Here is a 23,033-nt window from a genome sequence, read left to right on the forward strand (position 1 = left end):
CTCTGACTATATGTTTCAGTCATAGTCTTGCTCTGACTGAGCTCTGTTAAATCCACATACTGTTCCCGACGTCATTTTGCCAGAAACTTACAGCATTGTTAGATCACATATTTGTGTGTCGACTTTGAGTTTATGCATCGGCAGAGTCTTGGCTAGGGGTCAGCGTGGATTGCCACCCCCCCCCCCCCACCCGACGTATTGAGAGTCCGTGCACGAAAGAAACGCTGTTTGGTTGGCGCAGATGTCCATGATCAAGTTCCTCGCGTCGTGATCACAAATGCAGTGAACCGTGAATGACGACACAAAGCGAAGCAAATTGGTGAAAAAAATGAAACATTAATATTCATTTCAACTATTCACAGTGACTCGGCTGGTTTGGTAATTACAATGCAGGAAAGCGGCCTTGGAGAAACAATTGAGGTACATGTATGAGGTTGCCTTACGCAAGCTGGGTAACAAGCCTGCCCAAGGACGCCAAACCACTGGACCAAATATCGTTTCACGACACCATCGTGCAGCTGCCGCGCTAGCAAGCCAGCAGTAACAATTTTCGGGGAGAAATTGACCGCCGTTATATTAACTTGTACTCCAGCGTCAGGTTTGAAGAATGAAACAAGCCTTTTGTCGTCTGTGGTCGTCTGAATTTCTCCACCGTACAGGGTATGAGTGATCTGAAAATCCCCCATTACGTTCCATATGAATTGGCCTTTTAAAATAACTCACAGGATAATTCGTTGAGTCTATTTGGATTTTACACAAAAGGATTTTTTGCGCAGAATTATGCATACAAGTTTTGTCTTCAGCTTGTATGGCTCACGGTACAGATCTCGACGATAGTTTGCTCAGCAGTGTCAAAGAGTTGACCTTATAACAAGTGTTTATATATGTGAGGTATTTTAACATTATAGTGTGACATAACCCCGTGACCTCGTGGCTCGCTTTGTGTGGTATGAGTTCTGAGTTATTTCCGATCGTTGCGTGGGACAACCCGACGAAGCGCTTCCAATCACTGAGTAAATGACAGTCAAAGGAATATGCAGTCTCATCATCAAGGTAGTATCGCATTGTTACACGCAGACATGCGCAAATACATGCGAACTTGCGCATTCCACCATTAATTAGAAGTAGTAAAGATCACAGTCCCTCTATCCATAGAGGGACTGTGGCTGCGTGGACACTATCGTCAAGTAGACGGTGATAGTACTAGGATGTTACCATTGACTTGCTCTTTTCAAGACGAAGTTATCGATCGGCGTGACGGTAGAGGGCGCAGGCGGGAAGTAGGAAGCAAGAACGCTAACGTCACGGTGGAGTTGACGTACCGCAGAGTGGTACTAGGACATTGAAAACACATTTGCGAAAAGACAAAAAAAATAATCAGTAAAAGAACCATGAAGATCTTAACTACTTTACAGAACAGGGATAAAAGTTAAAGGTCACAGCACATAATGTCGTCCTATTCATTTTGTTTATTTTCATTTTTTATGATTCGTGGTTGTTTTCGAATGATATATTCATAAAATTGCAGTCATCGTTCATCACGTCCATGACAAATTAGGCAATTAAACTGATAAAATGCTGTAATGTCAATAAACATACAAGGATGATGAATGAAATAGTTTGAAACAATGGAAGGTCAAAACAACATTAACGGCACTGCACTAAAATGAACATCAAGTTCAGTCAATAAATCGTAACAGATTTCAATGTTAGGGCAGTTTTGATCGGATATCGATACTTCATATTGGATGCCGAGTGACCCATGACCTTTCCATGACGCTCGACAACATTGATAGCTCAAAAAAATACGTAACCTTAAACTTGTTCTTCGAATCGAGGTTTCTTTTAAATTTTGCCCATAATTTTGAACAAATGTGACGTTCTAAATTCGATGCGTTTATCCGTCTTTTAGAGAACGATACTTCATGAGTCGTGTGTGTTCGAAATCCGATTAAAATCAGACGTACATGTAGAGATTGATCCGATTTCTCCCTCTTTCTTTCGCCTTTGTAGAGAGACAACACAGTTAATGGAAGGTATGGCCAGAAACACATCTGTAGATGGTGTGAATTTAATCTGGTTGTCACCCTGTATTCATAACGCAGATAAAACAATATTAATTGAAAGACCAAGTTTACAGGGGTAAACTCAAATCAACACCCTTGTAACATGTAATAAAATTGGGGGTTTTTTCGGTCTTGCTGACGAAAGAATGATGATTCCGTTGCAGTCAAGCAAAGAGATCAACAGGTCCTCTGGGAGGAAAGAACCATAACGGCAGGACACTATTGTAGCAATAAAAGACACGAAGCCTTCCAAAGTATTGATATAAACATTATTACAAGCAAAACACAAATGTATCGACGACCGGCCTTGGCATAACCGTAACATATTCGCATAAAATCGATCGATAAGCACTATGTATACGCAGTTTTCTTTATACGATTGCGTAAAACTGCTTTCACGGCTAACAAGCTGTGGCAATGAAGTAAACTGAATAAAATACAGGTCCATGAAGACGTGGCTTCTCTATACCTATTCACTTTCGAATGAACCTTATTGAGAATCTTCAAGAGTGGAAATCGTGTTTGTTTCAACAGTCTTGTGGCAAACAGTTCAAGTGAAGTCGAATTTCACTCATCATCCTCAGTAGCAGTGCAGGGAATCAAATACAGAGGGATTAGTTACATCCTAAGTAGCAGTGCAAGGAATCAAATACAGACGATTAGTTTGAGTATGAATCTCAACAAGTAAGTTTATTTAAGTGACGTCAACATTTACTCTGTGTTACTATCTGAAGGAGATGTAAGCGTGCAAAATGATTCACTGTCATTATTCAAACTGACATCTGTTATATAGACAAAAGCTGTATCTTTCGATAATTCTTATCATTCTTAAAGGAATACTGAGTCTTCTCTGTAAACTATACTAAAAATACGAACTATTTACCATGCCAGGACGATGCATTGTTTAAAATATGGATTGTTACTGTCAGTAATGAATTCTGCCTTGAACTTAAATTGAATTGCCAACATCACTATTTAAGGTAGTATGCACCTCGAAAGTGAAAGACTTAAACTTCTGCTCTAACTTTCCTCAAGGAATCTTTCAATCATTCTCTCTTTCAAAATCAAGAATAAAAACAGGGCGTCGCCATGCAAATTTTGATACTAGAGAAACAAATTATCCAAGATTTACCGATATCAGAAATTTAAAATGGCCGCCATCCCTGTGTTAACTCTATGGAGAAAAATAAAAATTTTGGAATTTCGAAAAACTAAGCCATGAAAAAGTTTTCTTCCACCAAGAGCTTTAAAATGAACCCCAACATGTGGTATATCAGAAGAGAATTGTAAAAGTTTGAGAGTCCGAATGTCTGTGCCCGAGGTGCGTTCTACCTTAACGTTAAACACATACAGGCAGTATCAACCAGTTGAATAACAGCAGGTATTCTGACATCTGTCACAAATAGGACAAAAATACTGGAGAATACATCAGAAGTTAAACACAATACAGTCTTAGGACCGTTTTTATTCGTGAATGTCATATTTCATCAGTATTCTCAAGACCTGATACATCAGCGATAGAAATTATCATACCCAGGCAGTTCATTTGTACTGACAATTACATCAGTTGTACATTTCACGTAATGTTTTTCGCTTAACTATAATTCTGTCTGTCTAAGGAAAGGAGTACGAGAGGGTTATTTTAGCCCAGATTCGAGATATCATAAGGATTGTTTCATTAAGTTTTCTTATATCTGTCTATCTGGCCATGTGTGATTGTCTGTATGTTTCATCATTACGTCGGAATGCAAGTGAGACAGTACCGTATATCAGAATGAGAGTCAGTCAGGCAGTTTCTCTTTCATCATATTAATACATTTTGATGAGAAAATATGGATTATTTTAGATGATAGAATTTTAAAAACCCATGAAATGAACGCATTCCATCACTGATATTCACGTGAAGCAAAAAAACAGGATAACACATGCCCTAACAACATTGTGACCATATAATATATTATTCTAACAACCATAATCTGTTTATTTCACACAGAACGACAAAGTGGATGAGCTATGAAGAACTCCTGCCTGAGATAAGACTAGGAGACATAGTTGAAATAAAGCGTCCGTTTTATGCCCACGCTAGCATAGTTGTCGACATTCATGGAAAGAAAATAACAGTGGTACACGTGGACGGTAACAAAGCGAGAACCTTGGTGACCACGAGGTCCAACGTCCATCAAGATCCACTGGAAGACGTCTATCACGGTGATGACGTAAGAATCAATAACGGCTTTGACAAAGAGGTGCCCCCAAGCGATGTTGACAGCATCGTCGAGGCAGCCAAGAGACGAGTGGGACAGGTGTACAAGTATCATCTCATCGAACAAAACTGCCAACACTTTGCCACTCAGTTACGCTACAACGATAAAGAAGGCTGGAGCTGGGAGGTAAGATGTTAAAATAACAGAACAATGTAATAGAGAGCCTTGATCTCTCTCCTCAGACATTGCTGGGATATGAATCGTATTAGTCAAAGAAAACTACTTTCAAAATGTGACAGAATAATTCATTATATTTGTCAATGGACGGGACCGGTAGTTCTCTCAATTTTGAGTGGTCAAAATCTAGTGGTAAACACCGTATAGGGGTGGTTTATTGCATAATTATCTTGCCGCCCATTTTATTATGAGAAAATTACCCCTGAGTATCGGCCCACTGAACACGTCCACTAACGCTATCTCAAACCCGAGTCCTAACTGGTGGGTAAAAAATGTGCAAGTAGTAAGGCTGTCCTGATACCGCCCTCTTGTGGCCCGTACACATTTCATTTGTTTTTCTATTAATAAAATCTCCGACGAATCACGCTAATGCCTTCTCACTATTCTCATTGTAGTCACACGATCTCAACTGGGTTGAGGAGCTCCGTAAACACGACGAAGAAAGGAAAAGACAAGAGGCAATGGAGAAACAAGCATCACAGTGCTGTATCGTTTCTTGATGAACAATATCTACGCCGATAGAGAGCGCACACCTTCTTGCTGGTATATGGGGTTAATTGTATATATCGTCGATAGCTTCACTTTCTCCCTAAAGATATTCGTATAAGATATTGCTGAGACGAGGATATAATCCATTTGTTACATAACGCAGTAATCCATCTGTGTTGCGTGCCAATGATAGCCTCTTGAACTGCGCGACGAGCTCCAGCCATATGGATACGGGCAATATAGGTCCGTAGTTTTACAGTGTAAAGTTTATGAAATTATATGCACCATCATAATTCAAAAGGGTAGTTTTGAATTTACTGTTCCCATTAGTTACATTCAACTTTATTTGCCTGCCACTACTTTTTTCACTCAAAAGTCACTCCAAAAGACGTGTCGTGCATGTTTTTGTCGTACGCTACTGACTTAACACCCATACTCATTGCCTATCCTTCAACGGCATAGAGCATGTAATTTGATTAACTTCCAACTGTTCCGACTTTGGTTTATCGTTACAATCGATGGTACATAGTATTTATTGTAAGCGCAGAGGTAGGGCAGTGTTGAATATAGTGAATTCCAAGCTATGACATCCGAGTATCTAAAGCTTGGCCTATAAAGGCATGGTAAATTCTACACGGTGAACCATTATATTTATGGGGGTTTTTAAGTTACTGTCTGCAGTTTACTCGAGAAAAGTTTTGAGCAAAACTTCTGTGCAAGAGCTTCTCACATGAATCAGACGAGATATGACTTGATGTGTCGACACCTATGTATTGCATTACTGTTATTCTGAATTGGATTGCTGACACCATATAGCTGCTGATCGATCTCTGAACTTGGGACTGTCTTCCGTTGATTATGTTTTCCCTCATTTTCTGCATCTATGTCAAGACTAACAGAGAAACTGAAGTAGTCACGCTAGTTCTCATGATAATATCATCTCAATGGTTGAACAAATCCTTCTACAAAAACAGAAGTTGAAAGACAGACCGGGCTATCAAATCAATCCATCTCTCTCTCTCTCTCTCTCTCTCTCTCTCTCTCTCTCTCTCTCTCTCTCTCTCTCTCTCTCTCTCATATGTTACCTAACACCATCACTTCCTTCATTATATCATCATTTAAATCTGGTTGAGCGAATAAACTCCGTGCTTACCCATATCTGACTGATACGTTTGCAGTTGGTGTGACAAAGGGAGCAGATAGTATTTAACAGGGATTTTCAGACATCACATCACATGATATCGAATTTTATCGCGTCCCATCACACCTGCCACCTTGTCATGAGACTTCGTTCAACTCTTTCACGGCTGTGTAAATGAGCATCTATATATGTCGGGGTTATATGTCGGGGTCATTATCATACATGAACTCCACCAAATTAATCTCAGTTATTCGCGCACAGATGTGACTGTGTTAGGGCTCGATCCCATCTTGGAAATTAACTTCTAAATCATTGCGATTAAAAGTCATTCAATGACATAAAATATTGAAATGATTCGTTGTGCCATTATGCCTTCACGTTCTCATGTACTATCTAGCTCAGATATCCCCTATTGCAAACCAGGGTTGAATTTAATAGGGTCAGCATCAAACAACGTGATATGTACACTGCTGTCACAGACAGACTTCTTGCAGATATCAATTATGCTGTAAAGATATTCACTGTAAAGACAAGAATCATGCTGACAGTATTTCTGATTTTTATGACAATATCATTAATAGTTTACATTTTGCTGGCACTCGCATTAGTTCAAGTACCGAAAATAGTAAAAGACGTGCAGTTGTTGGTTGGAATGACCAGAGATTCATAAAATTGCCCGTGATGCATTTAAATCATGGCGTGAGTCTGGTAAACCCAAGCATGGTCCACTGTATGACTTTAAACGTTGTACTCATGCTCATGAAAGCAGATGCTATGGCCAAAAATCTTTTTGGTGGAAATCTCAAAATATTTTGGCACTACGTTAATAGTAAAAAGTGTTCGTCCAGGCCAAACAATGTGGGTGGCTGTACTGGCGAAGCTTATATTGCTGATATGTGGCGTAACCATTACCATGGCGTTTACAACTCACTGAATACGACACATGACCAGAAATTTGTGTTAGATGTTGTTGAAAAGTGTACTCTCGATAATGATGTCATTGTTTATCCTAGTGACATTAGCGATGCCATAGGGAAACTACAGGCTGGTAAATCTGCTGGCCCTGACTATCTTTCAGCTGAGCATTTTATGTATGCTAGCACTAAAGTTTCTATTTTACTCAGTATGTGTTTTACGGCGATGTTTGTGCATAGTGTTTTCCCTAGTCGTCTTTCCGATGACTGTTTTAGTTCCCATCATAAAGGATAAAACAGCAATATCAATGACAAAAGTAACTATCGTCCGATTGCACATTGGACAGTTGTTTTAAGCTCATGGAATTAATGTTACTTAGAAATATTGAATGTTTTCTTGAAACGTCACATTACCAGTTTGGTTTCAAATCTGGATACTCGACCGACATGTGTGTCTTTGTAATCAATTACTGTAGAAAGCATAGTAGTAATGTCATTGTCACTTTCATGGACGCCTCCAAGGCATTTGACGGAGTCAACCATTGAGTTTTATTCAAAAAGTTGATTGTTTGCAAAGTACCAGTTTATTTTGTCAGATTTTCTGAGATGGTATCGAACTCAACAGATTTTTATTCGCTGGGATGCATGTACCTCCAGTGGTTTTACTGTCTCCAATGGTGTAAAGCAAGGTGGGATCTTGTCACCAAAGCCTTTTTCATATCTATATTGATCATTTGAGCCTCACGCTGTCAAATTCCAAAACAGCTTGTAACATTGGAGAACTTTTCGTCAATCATTTAATGTATGCTGATGATATTTGTCTGATTAGTCCTTCTGTCAAGGGAACTCAGAAGTTAGTCAATATTTGTAGTGACTATGGTGATACTCATGATATTTTATTAAATAACACAAAGACCAAATGTATGTGTGTAAGATCACATTCTTCTATGATTCTTCACATTCCTTCTGTGTATCTCAATAGAGTTAAATAAGTATTTGTCACAAGGAAAACACATTTGGGTTTTGTTCTCAACGATCACTTTCATGATGATGACGGTATCGAGCGACAGATGAGACGCTTTTATATATCAGCTAATATGCTTATGAGAAAATTTTCTTGATGTACTTTTGAAGTCAAGGGTGTTCTTTTCAAAACATATTGTTATCAGTTTTATGGCGGTCCAATTTGGATGAAATATTCTGTTAATATTATGAGGAAATTGAAAGTTGCTTATAATAATGCTGCTCGTCTTTTATTGGGTTATGACAAATGTAGTAGTGCAAGCTCTATGTTTATATCTAACAGAATCAATAACTTTGATGCCTTGCTAAGAAGGCAAATTTATGGTTTAAAGCAAAAACTTCTGAGAAGCAGTAATGATATTCTGCGATGTGTGTACGACTCATTATATTTAAACTCTGAAACGATAAAGTTATGGAATAAACTTCTTTTTGTTTAACTTAACCAAACTGTATATATTTATCACGAGATTTTCTTTCACTGTTATATTGACAATGAATCCGAAATAAAGTCTATAATAGTCTATAATAGTATTATATAGAAATGATAACGCGAATAATAATAGCTTAAACTTCAGTAAAAATTTCACCATAAGGGTATTTTGGGTCGAACAGACCAAATATGATGTCGGTTTCACTGCCCAATGTTTCCATGGTAACCATTTTAGGGGTTGAAAATTTCAGGTTTTTCTAATATCCCATGAAAAGTTACTTTGATTGATATGAAAATTATTTAGTGTAGGAGTTCGGGTCAGAGAACACAAAAAATAGACTTATTTTAAAGTTTCAAGTTGCCATGGTAACTATTTTGGGATTGAAAATGTTACTTTTTCCCTAATTCCTATTAAAGAACTATTGATTGATGTAAAAAATTGATCATAAGGTTTCTTCTGGTTAGCTCACCAAAAAAATCACACTCATTTTAATGTGAGATGTTTCCATGGCAACCATTCAGGAGTAAATAATAATAATAATAATAATGATAATAATATATAATTTCATATATATATATAGCTTATTCCATATATATATATATATATATATATATATATATATATATATATATATATATATATATATATATCCTATCGTAACAGAGAAATAAATCAAATACTATGGTAATCTGACCAGTAGTTTCCGAATTCCAAACATATACCAAATGGGAGTCTTTAGTTGCTGACATAAGACTCCGTTTCCCTGGTTATACTCTACTACTAAAACGATGGTTCTGTTCTCAAGCTGTACAGTTTCTCATAGTAGAGTTCAGAATCTCGTATAGTTTTTTGAATAAGTTCTGGGTACGAACCGACATCTACCTGAGAGGCCTTATCATGCACTTCGTGTGCCACCGTAACAAAGCCAGAGCTATTCATCACCGAACTGTACCAGTCACCTTCGAATGGCCAGGACCAGCCTTCTACGGGACCGGGTTTCCAGTGTAGCATGCTTTCTTTGAACTCAAACCCTGCAAAATCACAGAACTTCTTCATGGTGGTCGCCGGGTCATAAAGTAGATTATCATCGGAATCGATGATAGAGGGAGTACGCGCGTTAGGGAGTCCTGTCATCTGGTTGCAAAATATGTCATGTGGTTGCTGGCTATGACACACCCATATTTGGATATATTTCGATGTCAAAGGTCAGAGTTGAAAGTCCAAGCATGGGTAATTCCTTGCATTCCTGATACCTTGTGCTAGCTCTGGTTGTCAAAGCACGTTTTCATTTGTGCCATTGCGAAGCAAGTGAGTACAAGTATAGTAGTCTGTTCGATTCTTGATCGTAGGCTTGTAACACAAGGATACGATTTCTCATATATCTCTGGTGTTAGCATGCAGGCGGTTTTAAAATTCAGAGGTCTTTAAAATTCAGAGGGTCAGACGATTGACGAAACCAGGTCTACATGACAGTCCGCCTCTGACTGTGTCTACATACGTCAGTCATCATGATCGACCTCGACAAAAGAGTCAAAGAGATGTCTTGAAACACATCAAAGTCTGCTTATTTACAAACATTTAGGTGGTTGAACTTGTTTTATATTATCACTTTTCTCTTGATAGGATGCATGCTTCAGTAACAACGGTCGAAAATACTCAAAGCATTATAAACTGTGGGAAAGAAGAGATGTCATGCAAGCTGTGCCCAGTGAGGATGTTTAGTCCCACAAAATATAAGTGGAGACTGAAACGACACATTAATTAAAATCCACAGTACCTTGTAGAGGTAGGCAGCTAAATATGTTTGTCTTTATTGCAAATGTGTTGTGCTGTATACGCTTTTATAAATTAATTCATATGTATCCTGTATAATTCCTGTGTATCTATTGGTTTTCAACCTTCTATGCTATCACAAACTGATTTAATTTGTCTATAATCAAAATTTTTTGCAGAATCTGCATTTGGAGCATGCCGAGTCACAATGTGTCACCTTGTTGCACGGTGACTCCGGTGCATCTCTCTTACACTGACAAGGCTGTGACTGCTACGTTTTCTCATTGGTTTTCATCTTTCTATGCTATCGCCAACTGATTTAAATTGTCTAATCTCAATTTTTTGCAGGAACTGCAATTTTAGTATGCTGAGTCACAATGTGTCACCTGGTTGCATGGACACTCTGACGCATCTCTCTTAGTGTGCTATGGCTGTAACTTCTAAGTTTTTCCGGTGGTTTTCATCTTTCTATGCTATTGCCAACTGATTAAAGTTGTCTAATCAAATATTTTTGCAGAACCTGCATTTGGAGTATGCTGAGTCACAATGTGTCACCTGGTTGCACGGTGACTCCGGTGCATCTCTCTTACACTGACAAGGCTGTGACTGCTACGTTTTCTCATTGGTTTTCATCTTTCTATGCTATCGCCAACTGATTTAAATTGTCTAATCTCAATTTTTTGCAGGAACTGCATTTTTAGTATGCTGAGTCACAATGTGTCACCTGGTTGCACGGACAGTCAGGCGCATCTGTCTTAGTGTGCTGTGGCTGTGACTTCTAAGTTTTCCCAGTGGTTTTCATCTTTCTATGCCATTGCCAACTGATTTAAGTTGTCTAATCAAATATTTTTGCAGAATCTGCATTTGGAGCATGCTGAGTCACAATGTGTCATCTGGTTGCACGGACACTCTGGTGCATCTCTCTTACTGAGCTAAGGCTGTGACTGCTAAGTTTTCTCATTGGTTTTCATCTTTTTATGCTATCACTAATTGATTTAAGTTGCCTAATCTCAATTTTTTTGCAGGAACTGCATTTTTAGTATGCTGAGTCACAATGTGTCACCTGGTTGCACGGACACTCTGGTGCATCTCTCTTACTGTGCTAAGGCTGTGACTGCTAGGTTTTCTCATTGGTTTTTATCTCTCTATGCTACCACTAATTGATTTAAGTTGTCTAATCTAAATTTTTTGCAGGAACTGCATTTTTAATTTGCTGAGTCATAATGTGTCACCTGGTTGCATGGACACTCCGGCGCATCTGTCTTAGTGTGCTATGGCTGTGACTTCTAAGTTTTCCCAGTGGTTTTCATCTTTCTATGCTATTGCCAACTGATTTAAGTTGTCTAATCAAATATTTTTGCAGGATCTGCATATTTAGTATGCTGAGTCACAATGTGTCATCTGGTTGCACGGACACTCTGGTGTATCTCTCTTACTGTGCTAAGGCTTTGACTTCGAAGTTTTTTCATTTGTTGTGCTCTTTTTATACTATTACAAAGTGATTCAAAATCAAAATGTTATGCAATTGTCTGCTTTAGGAGTATGCTGAGTCACAATGTGTCATCTGGTTGCACGGAGTCATGTGGTACATCTCTCTTTTTATGCTATTAAAAAGTGATTCAAGTTTTCAAATCAAAATTTTATGCAGGAATCTGCTGTTAGATCATGCCGAGTCAGAATGTGTCACCTGGTTGCACAGAGACTTTGCAGTGGTATAAAACTTGCTAATTAAGGGGCGCTGCACCCAACACAGGGTATTTTGCACCAAAATCACTTTTTTGTAGACATTCATGTAATTTAATGAAATTGTTAACCCAAGATTAAAATATTATTATTTGGGTTTATCTTTCAAGGTTGTCAAGCAGTCGTAGGTTGCTTGATGAAGAAGTGTTAATTTTTGCAAATGTTTGCAAATCACCCAATTTCCTGGCTTCACTATTCTTCCAATTTCAAGATTTCCAAACAATTTAACTCCATACTGACTTGGTCAAACTTTCTTAAATTTTCACATTATTTTTTTTTAAATGTTGTTAAACAAAACCTTTTTTGATTGGCAATAAAGTTCTTACATTTTGAATAAGATGCATTTAAATTTCTATGAGGATCATGTACTGTAAAATATGTTCAGATGTAACCTGCCAAAAGAAGGAAATGACGACCATGTTAAAAGTGATATTTTATTCAAATCATATGTGTCACTGCCCATTTAGGGCAACTGTTGTCAGCTCCACTTATATATAACCATTGCAAGACTGATATCATTTTTTATATGCAAAGTAAAACATAAACTGTGTCTTTTGAAGGTTTATGGCATGTCTGTTGAAAACTGAGAGTATTAAAAAAAGACTAATTTTTAATATGAAACGTCTGTGAACAGTGTCTATTCATTCTGATGTAATAATGGATTTTTGTTTGTTTTTACAGTATCTTTGAATGCTATGACACTGCCTTAACAACAGATGGTAAGAAGTTTGTTTTGGAAGAGGGATGTGAAAGAAATGTCAATGTAAGTAGGGTATTATGTTCATATGTTGCTTCTCACATTGGTGTACCATTTTGTAGTTACAACTTGAGCTGTATCCTGTGAATGGTTTTGGGATAATTGTGTAAGTTATTGTATTACAACTCTCAAAAATTTAGAGGGCCTGTAATGCTTACTTTTGACATTTTTTCATTATTTATATTTGCCCACTGTAAGTTGTTATTTTACTACAAAAAGATTGCTAAAATCAATATTTAGATGTCAGCATAGCACTTGTATGTGTGATTGCACTGGTATTGGAAAGCAGCCATAAGGACTTGTTTTAAACATCAGCATCCTGGTGCACAGTATACTGGGTAATCAGACTCAACAAGGAGCCACATGCATAAGCAGTGGAGGTCATCAACACCAGTTCTAAATAAGAGTATTTTAACAAATATTTTTTATTGCACACAGAACTCATATAATTATTGAACTATTACATTCTATTGAATTACATTTCCAATGTTACTGTGCACAAGTTTATTGGCTAGCCCTATCATGATATCATACATTTTATGACATTATCTACCACAGTTTTTCATGGGTGAAAGAAATATACAAAAATGTATTAATAGTATATCTATATTTCTATTTTTCTCACTCAGGTTTGTTGTAGATTACATCACAATTTTGTTGTTGGAGGAGGCTGAAGTTTACCTTATGTCAAGGAAAAGAATGGTATGCTTGAAGAAGCAAATAAACTCTAGTATTGCCACAGAAATCTAAATATACTGTTCTGCAGGGATAACCTTATTGAAATTTGTCCATATTGTTATGAAATATTTTAAAACATATTTTAAGGCAATTATTGTCATATTAAACCAAAAATATCATTCAAAAGTTATGGTCTGACACATTAATATTGATTATACATGTCCCTTAGGATGACAGCAATAAGATTTTGTAAAATCGTGCCAAGATATGCAACTTTGTATTTTTGAGATTATTTTTGTCATTGTAGATCTATTTTTTTCTTCAAAACTCCTTGTCAGACTTTTTGATATTCAATATACAGGTCCTTAAGATGACTTAAGTCAGATATTTTTATACAGTGAGAAAATGCAAAATTTTGTATTTTTGGAGCAATTTTTGTCAATTTGGTCAAAAAGTGCTTTTGTCTAATTGGTGTTTATCTGATAGCTTTGCATTTGCTTATAAAAATCCCTGGAGACTACCTAAGCCAAATCATTTTTCAAACTGAGGGAACCAAGATTTTTATTTTGGAGCCAATATATTAGTCTGCAAGCTTGAATGACCTATTCCAACCCTGAATACCTTGTAAATCAATTTTGAAGACACTGAAAATAATGTAGTTTTATTTGGTGCCAATTTGTAGTGAAATATGATCTAGAAAAAAGTTGTAAGGCTATGTTTATGTAGTGGATCAACTATAGCAAATATTTCATGGAGGAAACCCCATACACTGATGAGGGATTTCAATCCACAAGAAGGCATATGGCAAGATGCACCATACAATTAAAACAGACTCCACTTTATTTGTATCAGTTCCAATCATTTTGTTACATAAGCAAAAAAACCTGTCATGGTATCACTTAATTAAGTAAGTCTTCACAAAGATGAAGGCAGCCGAGTGAAATCATGTGTAGTTTGAATAAGATGAGTGATGAATGATAATATCAGGTCACTTCACCACACAAACAGAATAAACAACTATATTAATGTTGACGACCTATCCCTATGACACCATATTGTTTTTTTAACAGTACACTGCATATATTTACTCCTTCCAAGGTTCGAATTTATTAGTTATCATCGACCAATTACCCCTGGTTGCCTGCTTTTGATTACAACTTTGAACTTGCAGTAGACAATGTTAACTTACAATATATCTTGCTTGCAGTAATTGTCAAAATATAATTGCTCATTTTTATCTGAAACCAAGAAGTTTTCACATTTAATGTTACACATACTACTCATACAACTAGGAAGTTATTGAAATCTTTCAATTTTCCTCTGACGTCCAACATTTGAAAGTTAATTGAGCTGTTGTAAGTTTCCTTCTCACCAGTTTATCACCAGGTTATTTGGTGTGTATATTGCACATTGTATTCTTGGCTCATCTGTATATAACTTAACTCTGAGTAAATCTTAACATTTCAAGCAAGGACCATCAAATTTTTACTGTTGATCTACAAAATTGAAAAGTGGGTGTTACAACGGAATTCTGCCTATGAAAATTGAAAGTTCAAACTCTTTGCAAACACAATAGCATTTTGAGTGAATAAGTGGAAATAGGAATACCTCTTTTTGTTTGTCAGATAGGAGCAATACTGTGCCCTTGGTGGTATATTTTTAAATGACTTGCAGAAATTGATATTTATTATTATTGCTGTTATTGCTAATTGTTGTTTTGCCTGATTTAGGTACACACCTAGCTATCCTATGGATTCTCTTGAATATTATCACAGTACAGCTACATGAGCCACCTGGCCGCTGCTAGTTGAAACGCCTATTTGTAGGGGTTTTAACTGACTGCTAAGCTACAGGCGAATTAGTATTGTAGATATTGTGAGTTCAAGCCATCAAATGCATCAGCAAGATTGCGTCAAAGTTGACCACTTTTACTGTACATGGTGTTCACAAATTTAGTTCTAAGGCCATTAAGAATATTTTTATGGGTCTTTTAGAGTAATTTAACATAAGGGCCTGGGGGTCAGAGGAATGTGAGGATAGTCACTCAAAAAATTGAAAGCTACAAGGGGATTGTTCAAAATTGGAGAGAAAGAAGGGGGTTGCTCAATTTTTAGTACAAAATGAATTGAAATACCTCTCAGATTGTACCATTTCATCAATTTCTCAAAATTCTTAATGCGACCCCCTGTCACGTCCTCTCCCCCTGGGGTGTTCTAACAGTTTTACTTAGTAAAAACAAATAGAAAACAGCTAATATTGCACCAGACTGCATCATTGAACTCATTAATTTCTCAAAATTTCTGACGTGGCAAAGGGGACACGCCTTTCACACTTTTCCCCTGTGGGGTGTTCTAACAGTTTTACACAAATTGATAACATCTCTCATATTGCACTAGACTGCATTATTGTACACATCAATCCCTCAAATTTTCAACACGAGAGGGTACAACTCCTCTGACACTGCCCCCCAGCCTCCTGACTGTTCTCCTAGCTGTACTTTCAAATTCTGCCCTGTCAGATATCTTATTTTTTAGTGAAAACCTTGTCATTATACCCATCCAAAGTAAACAATACTATATGGTTGGATAGTGGTTACAGCATGAGCTGTTGTTTCTACATTTTATTGTGACTTTGAATTTCCTTTTGCCAATTTCATCTTTTTCAACTGTCATGAGGTAACCGATGATATTCTAGCAGGATATGAAAGGTCTGTACTATTGCTTTAGTTTTGTAAATGTTACAAATACATGTCTTGGTATTTAACTGGTCTAAGTGGGGGGGGGGAAGGGATCAGTCAAAATTTCTGTGTTAGAGACTGGGTTACTCAAATGCATTGGGGTTGGCAGGGGGTTTACTTGAAATTTCAGAATAAGCTTACCATGAAATTCCCCAGACTTCCCCCCAAGGTCGTAAATAATGACGACTCCCTAAGTAAGATTTTTACCACAGGAAAACGTTAATTTTATTCACTCTTCACCCTTTGTTAACCTTAGAAAGTTTGATTATGTAAAATTGTGTTGTTACTTGTTGTAATCTTGAATTGTTGAAATGAATAAAATCTTGGAAAGTAAAACATGATCCTGTGTCGCTGTTGTTCCTGTTTTGTTCCACCATCAGAGAAAAAAAAGATTCTAATAAATTCACACCCCATTGCTCTACCAAAACAGAAAAATTATTGACATTTTTCAGGCAAAACACGCGACGTTACACCAGTAATACTTGTAAGTTCAAAGCATAGACCCTCCAGAAGCAACTCTGCATAACATGTTCGGACGAGAGAGGTGACCATAGAGGGCGTACGTCCTACTGGTACTTTACGATGCTGAAGTTGGACTCAGTTTCGGATTCAGTTTCGGATTCGGTTTCGAATAACTGAGAATAGTTTTATATTTCCAGCTTATGTTATTATTTTTTCGAAAATATGATACCTACTGATATAATCGCAATCATACCAATCCATAATCCAATAACACTAGGTCAAAATTTGTAAGACAATAGTTGTAAACATAGACACAAAACAGCACAGAACAGACAGTAAATAGACGGTACAAACAAAGTCAAATTCATGAAAGAAAGATATATGGACCTCTGGCCAAAAGACCAAGAAGTGATGTCAGGTGTTTCGAAAATAGTAAGCGCATCCTGCCCCACATGTTGCACCCGCCATATATCAATCTGTAAGTCAGATAGGTAGTGGTCACTAACTAAGGCCCAATGTCACCGATGCCATCAGTGATCATTTGTCGAAGAGAGATGTTGTATTTATCTACCAGCTTGCGATACCTGCCAAAAAAGCGTTTGAATGTAGAGACAAGTCTTGCTATTTATTTATTTATTTATTTATTTATTTTTTTATTTATTCGGAAGACCAACAGGAATAAAATCCCAATTACAGGCTCCGCTCGACATAAAAAGAAATACAAGCACAATCACACAAAATAAACAATAAAAACAATACAATAAAAACAGACAATTGCGATTCACAAACGAGATCATGTATAAAAATAATTCTTTACACTATTTTTAAAAAGACTAAATCTGTCAAAAATATCAATATTTGGATTATATTTTGCAATTTCGTTAAAAGTGGACAGAGCACGTGGAATGAAAGAGTACTTGCGAACATTAATTCTGGTTGCTGGTACCCGAAACGGACAGTTAAACCTTAAAGTTGATATACACAAGGAGATCACCTTACTGCACATGTAGTATATATTTCATGACATAAATGTTTCGCACATAATCATAATTTATACAGTTAAAAATACAAAAAAACTTTAGGCAGTAGAGCAAGAAACTATAGTGCATGAATACACCAGACAAAACTGCTGGAAAATCAGTCAAAAGTTACAACTCATCAGCAATTATTGGTTTTGTTCAGTTTAGACTATTCAAGCTTACAGTACTTCGCACAATACAAAGAAATGCATTCAATGCAATCTTTATTATACAACATGATAGTTTAGTCCAGGTTTGGTATGGTACATTTAAAATGAAATCTATGCAGAACAACATCAACCAAAACAGCAAAGTAATACAGCACATTAGCATTATACCATGTGACACACATTGTGACATATAAACAAATTAAAGTATAAATGTTTTTGTAAATGTCGTTGTCCTTGCTCGACACTTCCTTTCAATTCCGAATTAAAGTGCTTCGAAGTTTTCTATAATGTCAATTTATTACCATTTTGATTGTGAAAATATGCACACAATTTATGCTTTAAAATATATACTACATATGCCAGTAGGTAATCCAGTAAAAACTTGTTCTTGACGACAAGTATTTAGCTTTTCATACGAAAGTACTGAAGACTACTTTATTTTCACTGGAATTTATTTCAGCTGAAAAACAGATTTTCGTTGTTTCACTGTCTTATTTTAACTTTGTCTAGTCTGATTGGATTTTATTGTAGCAGAAAAACAGGTCCGGCGAAAGTAATGAAAATAAAATTCCAAGTGAAAATAAAGTATTCCACAGTATAACTTAATCGGCTGAAAATATAAAATTTCTTTCAGTCACTCGAATCCGAAACCGAATCCGAAACCGAGTCTAACTTCAGCATCGTGGTACTTGTGTGACAGGCTTGCAACCAAATGACATACTCCGGGTGCGCGCGTACTGGTGTACAGGAATCGATGACCATTGGTGTTTGACCTTTGACATCTCTGATGTATTGGTACGTCTCCCACAGCTCTTGGTAGCCTGCCATCTTTGACACGTATATGGCCGCTTCATTCTCTGTCTGCTCGGCAAGAAGACACCTGTATAACGAAGTGACAGTGTGTGCAGGGCTGCGAATCAGGAATGCATGACAGTATCCATCCGGCACGTAATCAAGTTTTCCTTTCTGCACAAAGCTAACCGGCATGTCCTTCACGAAAATACCCCTGCATCCAGGAAAGGCGCCCTCTAACAGACTTTTAACATCACCGATGTCGCTGTCTTCACCAAAATGGGCCGCTCTGTCGAATGGTTCATGATACACTTTAACATCCTGTAGATTCCGAATCGATCGTTCAAACGCTGTTGATCTTGATCTGAATACTGACCAGAGAAACGCTTTCGAAACCGAATCATTCATTTTGCATTCTGGAATATACAACAAGAGTAAAAGAAGGTGCCTTTTTGGTGAAAAATGGTTAGAGTTACGAAGGCGCGTGTACTAGAGCATTCTGTCAGGGGTCTTCTACTGTCAGTGCTGTCAAAAGTGAACGTGTTATTGAGGTTGTACCACTAGGCAACCAGACTGAACAACAATACCGGTGAACAAAGGAGCAAGCCAGGAAATAACGATGAGGTAAGAGAAAGACGAAGTAAATAAAACAGACAACAACAAAACAAGAAAATAAAGTATACAAGCAAATAAATAAATAATTACAATCATACAAACTGACAAATGTAAGAAATACGTATGGGAGAGCTGTTTTGAAACTTCTGATTAGCTGAGTTTATCAGCTGCCAGGGACAATGGCCACTCTCTCAAACTCTCTCCTGGTACACAACGACAGGCTGAGTATATGCTAGTGCACGCTTTACTACCAACATTCTACTTTCCTAATAGCAACAAAATACCCAATACGAGTTCGAGTTTCTCAAATTACCTATCTGGAATACTTTCCATTGTGTAGACTCTTCAGCCCTCGCAAATCAAAATCAAACCATTCACGTAGCCCCGTTTTAGCTGACTTGGCAACGAGCTGAGTCACTTCCAAGTACGGTATTTTGCCCGTTTCCTTTTGTGAAGCGTTTTGTAACTATTGTGTTGCTTCTTCAGTCTTTTCGTTCCAATTTTCCATTTTACAAATCATTTTAGCAACATTTGTTTCCTGTTCACTGCTTCTTTCTCCTTTTCCACCAGTTGTCACCCTCAAGAAGGCAACCGATGAGTCGCCGAAGCGTCGGTGTTTTATTGATGAAAGTTTGAAGTTTGAGCTCCCGGTTGCAGCCACATCTTTCATTTGCACACTGGAAGAGATACACTGATTCTCATACTAACGTGTAGGCTTAGATTAAACCATAGACAGTAGCGCAGAACGCACGACCATGAAGGCCCGACTTTGCTCAATTTTTAAATAACGGAGATTTAACGTCTAGTATCGAAGTTTGACTTTCCACATATTTCTGTGATACATACAGATAATAGACTATATGTTGAGTCAGGACAATATCGATACTAGACGATACTACAACGACATGCCTTGTATCTGGGCATGCTCGGTCTACGAAATCGCCGATAGTTATCCGAGATTTATCGGAGATTTGGGTACTGTAATATCAATATTAGACTGAAGTTTACGACAATGATGTGTTTTGTATCTGGGCGCGCGGAGTTCTTAAAAAAGCCTAATTTCACGGCGATTTTGGGACTCTAATACCATGAAACCTGTCTAAACTGAACCCTTTTCCCAGTCCCATTCTGATAGAACTCTATGTTAAAAGGACCTCTAGAAAACGAACACCTTTCCAAACCGAACAATTTTCTCAGTTCCTCTAGGGTTCGGTTTAGACAGGTTTTACTGGTACTGGACGGTATTCGACTTGGTGCCTTGTGTCTCCCCAGGGTCGGCACACTGAGACTGTGAAATCGCCGATAATGACGTGATATTCATCGACGATTTGACACTTAAATATCAATACTTGACGATACTATATTGATTTGCCTTGGCACGCCGGGTCTGCTAAATCGCCGATATTTATCGGAGCCGTTGTAGCGTTTTCGTTACTCTAATATTGATACCGGACGATACAAGACAAAGTGTCTCTTATCTCGACACGCCCGGTCTGCGAAATCGTCGATATTTGCCCGATTGATTTCGGCGATTTCGGGACTCTAATATTGGTACTGGACTTTTACTACATTGATGTGTCTTATATCTTGGCTCGCCGGGTCTGTGAAATCGCCGATACATGGTAACTCTAATATTGATACTGAACGATACTACAACGAATAGCCGATACTACAATGACTTGCCCTGTAAATGGAAACGGTTGTTTTGTAAAATCGCTTATATTTATCCGATATTTATCGGCAAAATTGGGGACTCTAATATCGATAACGGACGATACGAGAATGAAGCGCCTTCTGTCTCGCCGGGTCTGCGAAATTGCCGATATTTACCCGGTATTTTATCGGAGATTTCACCACTTACAGATCTGCCCAAGACCGACGTCGTCAGTACAATTCTACCTTCGATATTAGACGATACTAGACTTGTCATACCGTGGGTAATCCGATATATCAGAGATTTCAATCACAGTCCCTCCACAATTGTGGAGGGACTGTGTTTCAATACAAACACATCTGACCAAGCCCTACTTTCTTAGTCCGACTCTAACTTCGATGCTAGACGACACTAGACTTGTAAAATTGCATGTAAATATCCTAATTGTATGCTGGCGAGAACACTGGGGAATTTCACCACCTCATAGTTCTGGCTCAGCCATGGAGGTAGTAGAGATCTCTACTACCTCCATGCTTAGTCCGACTCTACACTAAAGGATGCTATAGAAAGCGTAATGACAATGTGTCACCCTCTAAACTGTCTATCATTAAACAAATTCCTGTGTTTTCTCCCATACCGTCAGACAATTTATCTTGAGACGGTTTGTGGAATTCTAGGACCGTGATCTTGACAATCGTCTGAGATCTACCAATGCATCATTAAATGTTCATGTGGGACTTACCGACAATTGGAGAGACGAGTGAAACTCGTGCAACAAGTAGTGAGATGTTCGTGGTACACACGATAAAAGAATTTAAAGACTTACACGGGCCAATTTGCATAATGCAAATGACTGTATTACGTAACTAGCCTTAGATATGCAAACGTACATGACAAGCGAAATTATTGGCGCCTTACAGGAAGGAAGGGGTGTGGCTCCTTGAGCTTTTTGCACTTGCAATCTTTCGTGTAGGGGAAGGACATGATGGATTCCAAGGGGCATACCGCTTCTCCTTGCAAACGTAAGGCAGAATATATTTACCCACGATATGTGTAATTATTTCTTTTTCACTATAATAATGTCTATTTTTTGCAGTGGTTATCGTGAAATTTAATAATGACTGCCTTGGGCAACGTAGATGCTTCCATGTAAAATAGACGCATGGCAAACACACTTACAACAGTTTTAGTTCGACCTCGAACGAGAAGATCGAACTGTCGTTAGTTTTGCAGAATGCTCGAGGAAAAGAGATGTACTTTCTTTATTCTGCATTTTGTATCTGTTATATTTTCTGAGGAAGCACATTTTCTATTAACGGCCCCATCTTTCTTTACTTACCACTTAACTACAATTTCACATGACTAGTTCACGTACTATTTTGTCTTCTCGAAAACACCGCCAGTTACGCCACGGTCTCTCCGGACCGTGGTTATACGCTAATTCGATGGTCTCATCAAGTGTTATTAAGTTCTTGTTTCAACCTCGAACGTAGGGCCCCGAGACAGTTAATACACTATTCTCTGGTAAGCTCAGATCATGGACGTAAAAAAATACGCCCATGCTCAGATCGGGAACATAGTTAGACATTTTTGAACAACGTTTTCACAAAGTTTACGAGATATTCAGAATTGCACAGTTCGACCAAGTGAAGTTATAAAGCGTGACAAAATCACAGACCGCGTCAAAAATAAAATACAACAAATTTTAAACTGGTTTTCCCTGGAACCGATTTACAAAAGACGATAGGTGTGTGGGTGACATCGCATCTGGGTTCCAAGTTACTGGCGGTCTCTGATCCAGTGTCACCCTTGATCTTTACAGAACAATGGTAAGCGATCGTGTCTAAACCTGAAATTTGAACAACAATTGTTAATTGATCTGTAATTTATTAATAATTAACCTTCGTGTACCATTCAGAATGATAAAAAAGACAGGAAATAGAGTATGAGGTACCTTTTGTCTCGTATTTATTTGTTTCACGCCATTGTTTCATTTTATAATTTATTCATGCTAAATCTTCTTTGACCATTCATGATGATAAAAAAACAGGATATGGTGTACGAGTAACAATGGATGTACAAAAAGAGAAGCTTCTATTTTTGTACATCCATGCAGTACCTTTTGTCT

The 23,033-nt window shown here is 37.6% G+C and overlaps 1 protein-coding gene and 2 long non-coding RNA genes across 3 annotated transcripts; 2 read left to right on the forward strand and 1 right to left on the reverse strand.

The window, feature by feature from the left end:
* Positions 1–2,443: 2,443 nt before the first annotated feature.
* LOC139132961 (phospholipase A and acyltransferase 1-like) lies at positions 2,444–6,890 on the forward strand. The gene is made up of 4 exons (XM_070699298.1): positions 2,444–2,678; positions 2,724–2,750; positions 4,060–4,456; positions 4,903–6,890. Exons 2-4 carry the CDS (start codon positions 2,737–2,739, stop codon positions 5,005–5,007), a joined length of 516 nt encoding a protein of 171 aa, XP_070555399.1. The 5' UTR covers positions 2,444–2,678; positions 2,724–2,736; the 3' UTR covers positions 5,008–6,890.
* Positions 6,891–9,649: 2,759 nt separating this feature from the next.
* LOC139132964 (uncharacterized) lies at positions 9,650–16,534 on the forward strand. The gene is made up of 4 exons (XR_011552508.1): positions 9,650–9,813; positions 10,129–10,291; positions 12,703–12,784; positions 13,408–16,534. It is a non-coding gene; the product is annotated as an uncharacterized lncRNA (long non-coding RNA).
* A 739-nt stretch (positions 16,535–17,273) lies between these two features.
* Positions 17,274–21,888, reverse strand: LOC139132963 (uncharacterized). Its single transcript, XR_011552507.1, has 2 exons — positions 21,648–21,888; positions 17,274–19,052 (listed from the first exon to the last, which is right to left on the reverse strand). It is a non-coding gene; the product is annotated as an uncharacterized lncRNA (long non-coding RNA).
* Between the last annotated feature and the right edge of the window lie 1,145 nt (positions 21,889–23,033).

Source organism: Ptychodera flava, chromosome 5 (genome assembly GCF_041260155.1).
Source record: "Ptychodera flava strain L36383 chromosome 5, AS_Pfla_20210202, whole genome shotgun sequence".
NCBI classification, from domain to species: Eukaryota; Metazoa; Hemichordata; class Enteropneusta; family Ptychoderidae; genus Ptychodera; species Ptychodera flava.

Coding starts and splice junctions, on each gene's coding strand:
- LOC139132961 (XM_070699298.1), top strand. Junction 4,457..4,902: donor AAGAAGGCTGGAGCTGGGAG/GTAAGATGTTAA, acceptor TTCTCATTGTAG/TCACACGATCTCAACTGGGT.